We start from the raw sequence: 14,320 nt of genomic DNA, 5'->3' as shown, positions 1-14,320 counted from the left end.
TCCAAATGAAAATTCCTAAATCTATTGCCTTAAATAAATGCTTTTTTAAAAAAAGACCCAATTTTCAAAGCCGCCTTCACTGCTCTCAAAACTCAATGCTTTTCTGAGAGAAGCAATATTAAAGTATTCGAACTTTAAAAATCTTCAGACTTGACCAGGTGAGCAAATCTAACACCATCATGGTGGTGAATATATAATGCATCATGACAATGTCACAAATTATATGAGAATGTTTCCATCTATTATGATTACAGAGAAGGAAAAATGTAATTCAAGAAGAATCACCATCTGCTGAGAATCATAATGAAGATGATGAGGAGGATAACAAATAATATCTCTAACAGAAGTAAATATTGAATCGTCCCACCATTGATTCGTTGAGTATATCCTGGAAAATACTGTCAATGAATTTGGAAAAATAAAACGTATACTATTGCAGAAAAAGCACGGGATCTAGAGTTAAAAAGCGCTGGTTGTGTCCTAATCATACTACCATTACTAAGAATACATTAAACAAGTCCCTTGCCAGTATGAGCCTGTTTCCATTTCTACCAGTAATAACACTCTAAAAATATCACAACTCCATATATACAAATAATATTTACTTTATAAAATAATAGATATTTGGAACATTTTTAAATAAAGGGAAAGGAACTTCCACTTCTGGCCAAGATGGAGTAACAAGAAACAGATTTGCAGTCAGGCCCAAAACAACCAAAAACAAACAAACAAAATGACAAAATGTATAAACAATGGTTTTCAAGCCACTGGGCATCATGCAATGAAGGACTGAGAGATGGGAGACAAGCAACGTGAGCCCTGTGATCCTATGATTACCCCAGCTTATTGCCTTAAGAGAGTTCCTAGGTGAAGCTACATGGAGAACAAAGTGAGCAGCCCAGCAGTTTCCCCGAGTTCAGGAGACAAAGCTGAGAGTCTCAGGAAACCAGGGCAGCTAGAATTCAATGTACAGACAGAAGGGAGCTGCAAAGATCAAAGTTCTTCAGAGGATCTCCCTCAAGTATACAGCAGAATACCAATCAGTACATGTCTGTAAAGAAACTACTTGAGCTGGGGGGAAAACATCTAAAGGACCAGAAACAGTGCCTGCTCCCAACAGCCTAAATGGAAAACCTCATAATTCACAGGGCATTGGATATTCTGGAAGGTTTGGCCTCAGTAATAGGGAGTAATTCATCTTAGAGCACTGCTCCAAATCCACCTAACAAGTCATAAAAGCAAGACCAGGAAAAAAAAGAAACTGTTTCCACATGACATAACTGCATCCCACAACAAAGCTCAAGATTTTTAAGAACACAAAAGTGTCCAGCACCCAAACAGGCAAAATTCAAACATCTCCCATCTATTCTAAGATTATCAAACATGCAAAGAGGCAGGAAAGCACAGTCCACAAGGAGGAGAATAATTAATTTAAACCAACCCAGAACTGACAGAGCTATCAAAATTATCAGTGAAGGGTGTTAAAACATTTATTATAACTGCAATCCATGTATTCAAAGCAGTTAGGTAGAGACAAGGAAAAAAAATTTTAAGACCCAAATCAAAATTCTGGGGACACATATAACAATGTCTGAGATTAAAAGTGAATTGGATGACAGCTGGGCATGGCCACTCATGCCTGCAATCCCAGCACTTTAGGGGGGCCAAACAGGGAAAATTGCTGCAGCCTGGGGGTTCAAGACCAACCTAGGCAACATAGCGAGACACTGTCTCTATAAAAAAAAATAAAAATAAATTTTTAAAGTGCACTGGATGGGACCAATGGCATATTACACAGTGCTGAGAAAAGACTAATAAACTTGAAGACGTTGCAATAGAAACTATCTCAATCAAAACACAGAGAGGAAAAACAATCCCGAAATAAAAGAGCACCGTGATAGGTGAAACAACTTCAATCAGCCTAACGTACATGTAATTTCAGTCCCTTAGAGAGAGGAGGGAGGAAAGGGCAGAATGAATATTTGAAGAAATAATTATTGAAAATTTTTCAAAATTAATAAACTCAATGAACCCCAACCACAAGAAACATGAAGAACACTACACTGAAGAACCACACAATCAAACTGCTCAAAACCAGTGATAAACGGAAAATCTTAAAAGCAACAAGATTAATAAATTAATGTTACAGTCAGAGGAACAAAGATAAGAATGCTATCAGATCTTGTTAGAACTAATGCAAACAAGAAGACAACAGAATATCATCTTCAAAGCATTAAAAGATATAAAAAGTCAACCTGGAATTCTATACCAGAAAAAAAAAAAAGCTTTCAAAAACAAAGACAAACAAAGATGTTTTCAAATGTACAAAAACTTGAAGAGCAGATCCTCACTAAAAGAAAGATTAGCATGCAGGGCTTAAAACCTAGATGACAGCTTGATAGGTACAGCAAAACAACATGGCACATGTGTATCCATGTAGCAAACCTGCACGTTCAGCACATGGATCCCAGAACTTAAAGTTAAATAAATAAATAAATAGATAGATAGATACATACATACATACATACATAAAAAGAAAGCTTAAAGTAAGTCCTTTTGTTAGAAGAATTTTACCAGATAGAAATCTTGATCTACACAAAGGAATGTAGAATACCAAAAAAGGTAACTACGTGGGTAAATATGTATTTTTTCTTATTTCAGTCTCTTTAAAATATAATTACTGTTAAACATAAATCACAAGAATAATTTGTGAGGTTTATAACATATATAAAAGTAAAATGCAGGACAACAGTAGCATAAAGACCAGGAGATGAGAAATGCTAATATAATATTATAAGGTTTAACATTTATATTAAATGTTAAATAGTATAATACCACTTGAATGTACACTGTGATAACTGAAAGACATAGACTACAGACTCTAAAAAAACTACTAAAATAATAAAATTAAAAATTAGCTTATAAAGCCATAAAGGAGATAAAATGGAATCATAAAAAAAATCTTTTTAGTCTAAAAGACAGCAGAAAAAGAATAAGAACAAAAAATAAATGCAACAAAGAGAAAAATAAGGTAGTAGGATAACAGATTGAAACCTAACCATATCAACAATCACATTAAATGTAAACGGCTTATGCATCTCAAGTAAAAAGCAGGTCAGATTGGATTAATAAATAAGACCCACTATATGCTGCCCACAAGAAACACATCTTAAATATAAAGAGCCAAATAGGTAAAAAGTAAAAGGATGAGAAAAGATTATACTATGATAACAGTAGCCAAAAATGCTGAAATTACTGTATTATTATAAACAAAGTAAATTTCAAAGCAAAGGACATTACCAATGATAAAGAAGGTCATTTCATAATGACGAGGGTCAAATAAGAAGAAATAAAAATTCCAAAGGTTTATGCACCTAATAAGAGAGCTTCAAAATACATGAAGCAAAAACTGGGATAGATGCAAGAAGGAATAAACAAACCCATAATTATAGCTGCAGATTCAATACTCTTATTTAATAGATAAAGGCAAGCAGGCAGAAAAATCAGCAAGTATATACTAAACTTGAACACGGGCAACTTGACCTGACTGACAGTTATAAAATATTCCACCCAACAAAGCAGAACACACATTCTTCTGAAGTACACACAGTATATTTACCAAGACAGACTATATTTGGGGCCATAAAACAAGTCTCAATAAATTCAAAAGGATTCATATTGTATAACATGGAGACTATAGTTAGTAACAATGTATTATATACTTAAAAATTGCTGAGGGAGTAATTTTAAGTGTTCTCAACACACATAAAATGATACATATACGAGGTCATAGATATGTTAATTAGCTTGATTTAGCCATTCCACAATGTACACATGTATCAAAACATCATGTTGTACACTATAAATGTATGCAATTTTATTGGCCCATATATAAACACAATCAATTGAAACAAATATCAAAGGATTCAAACCACACAAAATATAGTATCTGACCATAAAATGAAAACCAGTAACAGACAGATCCTAGGAAAATCCACAAGTGTTTGGAAATTATATTAACTGATTACTAAATTATCCATGGGTAAAAGAAAAAAATCAAAAGGAAAATTAAAAGTACAATATGGCAAAGTGTGTGTAATGCCACTAAAATAATACTTAGGGGAAAATTTGTAGCATTGAATGCCTATATTAGAAAAGGAGAAAGGTTTTAAATCAATGATCTCAGCTTTTACCTTAAGAAATTAAAAATATAAGAGCACATTTAAAATAGAAAAAATAAATAATAATCAAATCAAAAATCAGTGAAATAGAAAAATAATAGATATCAATGAATAGAAGGCTGGTTCTTTGAAAAGATCCATAAAATTGCTAAACTACAAGACAGACTGATCAAGAAAAAGGGAAAAAACATAAATTATGAATAACAGAAATGAAAGAGTGAATATAATTTCAAATCCTACAAATATGATAGTAAAAGCAAAATAAAAAGATTACACACAACTTTTTGCTAATAAATTTGACACAAATGATCAAAGTTTACCCAAGTAGACATTTTTGAAAACAAGCAGAATAGCCCTATATCTATAATACTTTTAAAACCGTAGTTAAAAACCTTCCCATAAAGAAAACCCGTGGGCTTTCACTAGTGAATTAGATCAACCAAATATGGAAGAATTATCAACCTACACTCACCCGTCCAGAAAATACAGGGAAAGGGGCTACTTCCTAATTCATTCTGTGAGGCCAGCATTATCCTATCAGCAAAACTGGACAAAGGCATTAATAGAAATGAAAACTAAAGACCAAACTTCCTCATGAACTTACACATGAACACCCTTAACAAAATTTTAGCAAATTGTACCTAACAAACTATAAAATTGGTAATTCAAAATGTGGTCTATATTGCAAGGTTGTTTTAAAACTTAAAAGTCAATATACTTTGTCTTATTAAGAAAATAAAATACAAAAATCAAATAATCATTTCAATAGATGCAGAAAAAACATCTGAATAAAATCTAACATCTATTCATAATTTTTAAAATCTCAACAAACTAAGAATAGAATGGAACTTTTTCAACCTGATAAAGAACATCGAAGAAGGCCGGGCGTGGTGGCTCACGCATGTAATCCCAGCACTGTGGGAGGATCACGAGGTCAGGAGCTCAAGACCATCCTGGCTAACACGGTGAAACCCTGTCTCTACTAAAAATACAAAAAATTAGCCGGGCGTGGTGCAGGCGCCAGTCCCAGCTACTCAGGAGGCTGAGGCAGGAGAATAGCATGAACCCAGGTGGCGGAGCTTGCAGTGAGCTGAGATCGCGCCACTGCACTCCAGCCTGGGCGACAGAGCTAGACTCCATCTCAAAAAAAAAAAAACAAAACAAACAAACAAACAAAAAAACAAAAAACTTTATTCTTAGGCAACCCAAGGTAAAAAAAAAAAAAAAAATTCTTACTAAGGTAAGAAAAATTGGACAAAAGATATAAATAGGCATTTCGCCAAAATGGACATATGGATGGCAAACAAAACAAAACAAAAACAAAAACAAAAAAAACAGCACATTGAATCCAAAAAATGGAGGAGGATGTAAATAAAGAGCAGAATTTAAGGAAGTGGGGAAAAATATGCACTAGAAAGGATAAAGTCAAATTGAGGTCATTAAAATGACTAATAAGATTGATAAACCCCTGGTAAGACCGATGAAGCAAAAAGAGAGAAGACATAAATTATTAAAATCAGGAATATAAACAAGGACATATTACAGATACCAGAGAGATTAAAAGACAATATTATAATCTCAAATGTCAATATATTTGAAAATTTAGAATCAGAGAAACTCCTAAATATGTACTACTTAACAAAACTGACACCAAAGAAACAAAATCTGAAAAGTCAATGAGATAAGTTGAACCCAGAATTAAAAACTGCCTACAAAGAAAACTCTAGATCTAAATCCAGCAAATTTAAATCTAGAGTTTGAATTTATGAAAGAAATGTTGCCAATCTTATACAAACTCTTCATGAAAATAGAAAAAAAAGAAAACATTCCACAACTCAGTTTTTGTAACCTGAATAATCTGAAAGCTTCTAAGGACATCAGAAAAAAAAAAAAGTTTTCCTAAATAAAAAATATTAAATCAAATACAATAATTTATAAGAAAATAATACATCACAACAAAATTGGTTTTATTCTAGGATGCAAGATTGGGTTTATGTTCTAAATTTGCCACATTAATAGAGGAAAATTAAAAGTTATACAATCATCTCAATCAATACAGAAAAGATATGATAAAATCCAAATACACTGATGATAAACATTAGCAAAGAAGGAATAAAAGGTAGCTAGTTTCTTAACATCTACAAAAGTATATAGGAAATATCATAATTACGAAAGGTTTAAAAGTTTTCCCTTTGAAACTGGGAAAAGGTTATCTCATATGATTACCCTGACATTCAAAGGAATCCCCAGATAAATTATTTTAATTAATAGGTGAATTCAGCAAGATTGCTTGATACAATATTAGTATACAAAAATCAACTGCATTTCTATACTGGGGCACAGAAATGAAAAATAGTTAAACATTACCAGTTAAGAAAAATTTTTAAATCCAATATCCAAATCCAATATTTAGATATATATGTTATATATCTAAAATATATATAAAACCTCTACACACAAAACCATGAGTTATGATAGATAAAGAACACCTAAATAAATGCAGAGACATATCAAGTTGATGTATAATGAGTGAATCCCATAAAGATATTATCTCCAAACTTATCTAAATTCAATATAACTGCAATTAAAATCACAACAGGTTTTTGAGGCAATTGAGAAACTGATTCTAAAATTTACATTGAAATTCAAAGGGACAAAAGAAGCCAAGACACACTTTAAAAAAAATAAGGTGGTAAGATTTCATCTACTGAATATCAAGTCTCATTACAGAGCAACAGTAATTAAGACACAAGGCTAGACAAACCAATCAATGGAATCAAACAGCCCAGAAACATACTATCGTCTATAAAGAAATTCTATTGGCCAGATGCAACGGTTGATGCCTGTAATTCCAGCACTTTGGGAGGCCAAAGTGGGTGAATTGCCTGAGCTCAGGAGTTCAAGACCAGCCTGGGCAGAATGGCAAAACCCCATCTCTACTAAAAATAGAAAAAATTAGTCAGGATGGTGGTGTGCACCTATAGTCCCTCTTGCTCGGGAGGCAGAGGTGGGAGGATTGCTTGAGCCTGGCAGGTGGAGGCTGCAGTGAGCTGTGATTGTGCCACTGCACCCCAGCCTGGGTCTCCTAATAGAAAAATATGTAAGAGTTGAACATTTACTTCACAAAAGAAAATATAGAAATGAGTAATCAACATATAACATGTGTTTAAACTAAACAGTAGTAAAGGAATGCAAATTAAACATATGAGACACTATTATACACACATCAAAATGGCTAAAGTGAAAAAGAAGGAAAATATTAGGTGTTGGCTAGGGTATCTCATCAGTTCAGTTGTATATAAGAGTTCTCATTGCTCCATATCCTAGTCAACGCTTAATATTTTCTCTTTTTCACTTTAGCCATTGTGATGAATGTATATCAGTCTCACACTTAGGAAAACACTTTAACATTACCTACTAAAGCTGAAGATATTCAGAAATTTCCACTTTTAGTTACATACAAAACAGAAATGCTTATAATATACACTAAGTTTAAAATACAAGGATGCTCATAGCAGAATCATTTATAAATACCAAATGCTGGACACAATCCAAATGTCTAATGACCAAAAAAAGAGAATAAACTGTGATCTATTCATTCAACAGAATACTATACAGCAATGAAAATGAACAAACTATGGTCAAATGCAACAACACTGATAAATGTCACAAAAGACAAGCACAAAATATATACTGTTTAATTGACTAAATTTATATAAAACTCAAAAGATAGGCAAAATTAAACAATAGAGTTTAGAAATTAAAACTTAGGTGGTACAACTGTAAAAGAAAGAAAAGAAGTGGCTTCACAAAAGTCAAGATAGTGATTACCTCTAGGAGAGGAAGGTATGATGATTGGGAAGGAACAAGCAGGATGCTTCTGAAGTGCTGGCAATACTCTAATCCTTGCCAAGGACATAGTTACAAGGGTGTTCTGCTTCTAAAAATCACTGTACGTTTCTGTTTTGTGCATGTTTCTGTATGTATATTATATTTCACACATGCAAGCATAAAAAAGTTATCTAACCAAAACTATTATAAAACTTTTATATAGCTTAACATACACTATTACATAATGATCTTATAACTTTAATTAGAGGTCAGGGAAATGAGAAGGGTGACTGTGTGGGTTTGGAAATGATGGATAGAAATGGCATAGAAAGTGTGGGAGTTTATCTTCCACAATGAGAACCATCTGACAGTGCCTAACGCTGAAAATCAAGCACACCATTCAAGGATGTTAAAGTAAGTCTCAAATAATCGCTAAGAGAGATAAAAGTACTTGTCTTGTGGAAGAGGAAAACTACAGATATAAAGTTGGGGGTCTACTGTTTAACAAACCTTGTAAAACTACTGTTTGACTCTTTCAAACTTAAAAAAAAGTAGGGAGAAAAATGCCAGTATGCCACCATTTATAAGCAGAACCTGCATCAACCCATCTGTTGCTTACTTCTTTACTTTTCTCTATCACATTCTGTGAAGAGTCAGTATTAACTCTTTGTCTAAAGGAAAGTTCTCTAAGTAGACATAACTCCCCAACTCTCTTGATTAGCTCATTGTCAGTCTTAATAGGAATATAAAAGATATATGCAGATACATCTAAGTATATTAATTAATTATACTCAGGAATATGTAGAAATTATTAGTAGAGGAAGAGAAACTCAACCTTTCTTCTCTTCCACCTCCTAATGAAAAACAAAGCTATAGGTGAAAGTTAAGGTATATAATGACTCAAATAAAAAGAAAAGATAAAAAGAATAGCTTAACAAGGATTTCCACTTATGAATCACAACACATGAACTATGGGAAAATGGCAGATTAGTTGTAGTATGGAACTATGAACTTAAGCATTTCTAAATGTAGTTTAAAATAGGTATAACTTTTAAACTCAAGAAACACACAATTAAAACACTACTGTTGTCAAGTTAAGGTGCCCCTAATGCATAAAAATTAGGCCAAAGACAGTATAATAAAATTATCTGAAATATGCTCATTTATCACTTTCTAAATAAATCTGATTTATCCTTAACTGACATCTTAATTATCCATATTTACATCTGGAATATAACAACTTTTCTCTCTTTTAACAATCCAAGACAAACAAATATTATGATTATACATTAGCTATGCCTCCTCAGTTTCTAGAGCTGAAATGTCATGTCAATTACTTAAGAAGATTTAATTTTACCTTGTTTAATCTGTCCTTGCACAATATTACTGGAAGTTGGAGGAGAACCCCTTGACTTAGAAAGGTCTGGGGTGCTTGGTCTAGGTGGCCTTAAAAAAGAAGAAAAAAATACAAGATATATTTTGACACTGTCATATTTCCAGAACTATTTAAAATAAAAAATGTTCTACTTCTAAACGAATCACAAAAGAAACATATATGGAACATTTTCAATTTACCATTCCAGAAAGATTTTTTTTGGTTTGGACCTATTAACGTTTTCTATTTCAAATGAGTAAATGATTAGCAAGTAAAAATCTGACATGTACAATTTGTGCTTTATATTAGTTTAAGAAATATTTTCTAACATCATACTTAACCCTTTGTTCTTCAATATTCAGATGCTGAGATTTCAGTCTACTCCACAGCATTAATCCAAGTGAATTCATAGAAAGCTAGATTAAAAAACATTCAACCCAAAAACCTGAAAAGTCTTCAGGCATTAAGAAATCTTGGACTATAGAGGCAGACTGTCTCAGTTGTGAATTCTGACACTACCACTTACTAGCTATGTTACCTTGGGCACGTTATATCATCTCTGTGTGTCTCAGTTTTGTTCTCTGTAATAAAAGGGATAATAAAAGTACATACCTCATAGGGTTAAGGGAACTAACAAATTAGTTTTTGTAAAGTACTTACAACAGAGACTGACACAAAGTAAGTGCTATATAAGTATTTGTTAGAATTTTTAATTCTTCATATGGTAAATGCTCAATAGAGTATAATAAAAAGTTGTCTCCATAAAAAGACAAATTGAGGCTAAGTATTCTGGAAATATTAAAATAGTATTCTCCTGCATTTTAAATAGTTTTTTCTTTCTCTATTGAAAAATTCTGACTATACTTCTCACAAAATTCTGAAGCCAAATCTCTGAACACGTCAATCATTACATATAAGTTACAATGAGAAGAAGCATTTAATGAAATATACATTTTTTTTTTTTTGAGACAGAGTCTTACTCTGTTGCTTAGGCTGGAGTACAGTGGCACAATCGTGGCTCACTGCAGCCATGAACTTCCAGGCTCAAGCGACCCTCCCACCTCAGCCCCCCAAGTAGCTGGGACTACATGCATGTAACCACCATGCCCAGCTAATTACTTTTATTTTTGCAGAGGCAGGGTCTATGTTGCTCAGGCTGGTCTCAAACTCCTGGCTTCAAGTGATCCTCCTGCCTCAGCCTCCCAAAGTGCTGGGATTACAAGTGTCAGCTACCATGCCCAGCCTCAAATATATATCTTGAATTGAATATTAGGGCAAACTTCAAGTACATATACAATTTTATAATTATATTTACAAGAGCTAGTCTATATGACCAACTCCCTCATTCCAGATTTTTAAAAAACATCTAAGTATGCCAATGCATACATAAAATTGTTTAATTTTATTATGTTTTAATCGGGCATTTTGAAACTGGTGTTTTAAAATGTAAAAGGGAAACAACTGAGATGACACTAAAATAATAAAACTGTGTAGAGCCAAAAAAGAGTAATCAACAATGAAAAAATAAAACAGGTTTCTTTTTTTGAAACTTAAGAATAAAATCAAACTATCATGGTCACACCTGGTAGGACCCTTCTTCATATGATCACCAATAAAAGTTGCATTGGTCATACTCATTAAAGTATTTGCCAAAGAAATGATAGACAGGAGATGCTGTGTGGTGACGGCACGGGACACTCCGTAAGTTCCCTTTCCTACTCCCTCAGACGCTGGCAGCTTCCTTCCTACTTCTGTTTTCCCGTGTGACAGTTTACAAGCAGGCTGATTATAACCCGGCAGCATCAGTGACATATGGCCTCCTCTTGACAAGAGGCCAAACGATACTGTGCAGTGGGGTTTCAGCATTCCAAGGCGATCCAGGCAAACTTCATCCAGTATTTCATTCAAACCCCAGGCGTGAAGGCAGGACATAAACAGCTTTGCAGTGTCCATAGTTAAATTATATTCTAATAGGGTCAATGGCTTTGATTTGCTGGACCGATATTCAGGATCACTTTCTTCCCTTCTCTGCCTCATTATCTCCTCATCCTCCTCTTCATCATCAAGGAGGTGTTCCTTGATGTTCTCTTTGATCGTTTCTTTCACTTGTTGGAAGAGAACTGCTGCTCGTTTTCCAGTTAAAAAAGAGCCCCCTTTGTCTGAACTGCCAGATGCTTTTTGCAAATTCTCTGGGGAAATAAGAGCAGTATTCGGCCTAGAGGCTTCTTCAGTCAGGAGTTGAATAATCAACGCTTCCACATCAAAGAACAGCACATGTATGTCCGGGTCTGTTAGGTTTGTCTTTATTGCTTGAACCATCAGGGAGTTATGAGAATATTTAGGTAAATTTCCCTGTAATAAATATTTTTAAAAGATAGTTATAATTAAAAGTGCTTAATTTCATACATTCATTAATAAACAATAAATAATCAGAGGAATTAACATGCTTATTAAGCTGTCCTTCTAGGAACCTATATCATGAAAAGTAACATACTAACTTTGCCAATCAGCAGCATGTAAAAGATATCAGCTTACACAATTAGAAGAACTTTATGCTGAAACAATCACAAAATTGCCAATTAGTTTAAAAACCAAGAAAATAATAGTTTATTATTGAAGCAGGGAGTCTCTTTACTCACAGTAATGATTAAAATGTGTTTCAATAATTTATGAGCAAATCCTGTCTCTGAAAATAAACTACTGTTCCACCTGATGGAATAATCCGTTTATCGTGGCTCCTGATCCTTTAAGTTGCTACAACCATCATATCCCTCCTTTTTCCATTTTACCTTCAATCTCTCCCTATTCAAAGATTCCATTCCCTGAATAAAGAACATATTACAGTCTACTTAGATCCTTTAAAAAATGCTATCTTTTGACCATGCTCCCTTTTCTATTTCTCTCCTCTTCTAGCCAAATTTCTGTCCCTTTTAGCAAAATTTACTGAAAGTAGTAGACTAATCCAATGAAAATTCTTCAGTCCCTCTCTTCCTTAATGTCTTTGCAGTATATGACATTGTTATTTTTTCCCGAGATAGAAAGAAAAATAAAGAGACAAAGAAAGAACTAAAAGAAAGAATAAGAAGCCACCTCTCCAGCATCCTGGAGAGTAATAAAGATTTATCTGGAGAGTACCTCCTGGTAAGTCTTCTACCTCTGTCAATCTCTCCCTCTCAGGCAGCTGCCCTGATAACTCACTCTTCCCCCCACATGGGAACTATCACCTATATGTAGATGGCTCTCTAATTTCCATCATCAGCCAGACCAGTCTCCTAAAGGAGTTTCAATCCTGTATCTCCAATGGCTTGTATTGGGATATCCCACAGTACCTACCTCACATTTTTACGTTCTCATCTCCACCCCTCACTAAACCTCCTGGGCCTCCTGATTCATCAGCTGGAAATCATTCTGTTTTCTTCCTATCCCGCTGTCACGACAGAAATTCAGACCACTTATCTTTGCTCCTCAAGACAGGTTTCACTGTCCCTGGTCTCTTACTCCAACACATGTGACCTCCATAGAACCACAGACTTCCTTCTGAGGCAAAAATCTAATCATGTCACTCTACCAAAAAATTTCCATTATCATGAATTATTAAGAAAAATAGACAATACAAAATTCTTAAAAACTAAATCAAAATATAGGTGAATATCTATCTGATCTTGAGATGAGAATGGACTTTCTAAACATACTTAAAAGTTCACTATGATAAAAAACATGTTAAATGACAACTAAAAAATAGGAATAAAATGTTCCAGAAATAGGACTAATGAAGAGTTGTAATAGATACAAACATTTCTTAAAAGCAGTAAGAATACTATTGCCAAAAGAAAAAAAAAGAAAAAAACTATGAAGAGCAAAGACAGTAAAAGAAACATAAAGGGTGAATATAGGGAAAACCTGCTCAAATTGGTTGTCAAGGAAATAACAGTTAAAATAACTACGAGATAAGTGTTTTATCTTATTAACTTATTAGCAAACAGTAAACACTAAAAACAGTATAGAGAAAGTCAAACTCATACACTGCAGGAGTGAATCTGAATAGTTTTAAAAGAGTAATTTGGCAAAATACCTTATAAGCCTTTATGATTGATATTGTTTGATCCAATATATTTATTTCCAGGATCCTATCTTAAACAGTCAGAAATACAGACAAGGATTTATGTTCAAAGATGTTCAGTGAAACTGTATCCAATATTTTAAATTGGAAACCACCTAAATATCTAACAGTAAGGAAACTAGTAAATAATTTATGCATAGACATATAATAAATATTGCAGAATTTATAAATCATCTTTTCTGGGCACATCTAACCATGTAGAAAAATACCCATAGTCCAATTTTAAGTGAGATGAAACTATACACTCATCCACATGTACACGCACACGCGCGCACACATACACACACACACCAGTTTCCAATTTCACATATTTAATGCTTAAGTATATATACATATATACATACACACACATTATATATGGCATGGCAAGAAAGACTGCTTATATATATTTGTGTGTGTATATATACACATATATACGTATATACACACACATATATACGTATATATACACACATATATACGTATATACATACACACACATATACACACATACACACACACACACACACACACAAAGCACAAAACATCCTCCAAGATATACTGCTGCTTACCCTTCCAATTTCACCTCTCACCACAATCCCTATAGCTTCTGCCAAATCAAACCACTTGTACTTTCCCGGACCAAAGTGTGTGTGTATATATATACACACACACATACATATATACGTGACTGGAAAGAAATGTGTGAAAATATTAATAGTAATTACAATCTTGTGATGGAATTATAGAACATTTTGTTTGTATTGCTATATATTTCTTAGATTATATATAATCATATACAATCTAATTTGTATTGCTATATATTTCTTAGAT

The 14,320-nt window shown here is 33.4% G+C and overlaps 1 protein-coding gene across 5 annotated transcripts in view; it reads right to left on the bottom strand.

Moving 5' to 3' along the window:
- Positions 1 to 14,320, bottom strand: part of WDR7 (WD repeat domain 7) — a 380,267-nt gene that overhangs the window by 261,366 nt on the left and 104,581 nt on the right. For all 5 annotated transcript variants that reach the window (XM_003827244.5, XM_034943806.3, XM_003827243.5 and 2 more), the window contains exons 15-16: positions 10,970 to 11,739; positions 9,370 to 9,458 (exon numbers count right to left, since the gene is read on the bottom strand). In XM_003827244.5, coding sequence (XP_003827292.1) covers positions 9,370 to 9,458; positions 10,970 to 11,739 — 859 coding nt within the window. The remainder of the gene's footprint in view (positions 1 to 9,369; positions 9,459 to 10,969; positions 11,740 to 14,320) is intronic.

This window comes from Pan paniscus, chromosome 17 (genome assembly GCF_029289425.2).
Source record: "Pan paniscus chromosome 17, NHGRI_mPanPan1-v2.0_pri, whole genome shotgun sequence".
Taxonomy (NCBI): Eukaryota; Metazoa; Chordata; class Mammalia; order Primates; family Hominidae; genus Pan; species Pan paniscus.
Note: the sequence above shows the minus strand (reverse complement) of the source record. Positions and strands in the feature narration are given on the sequence as shown.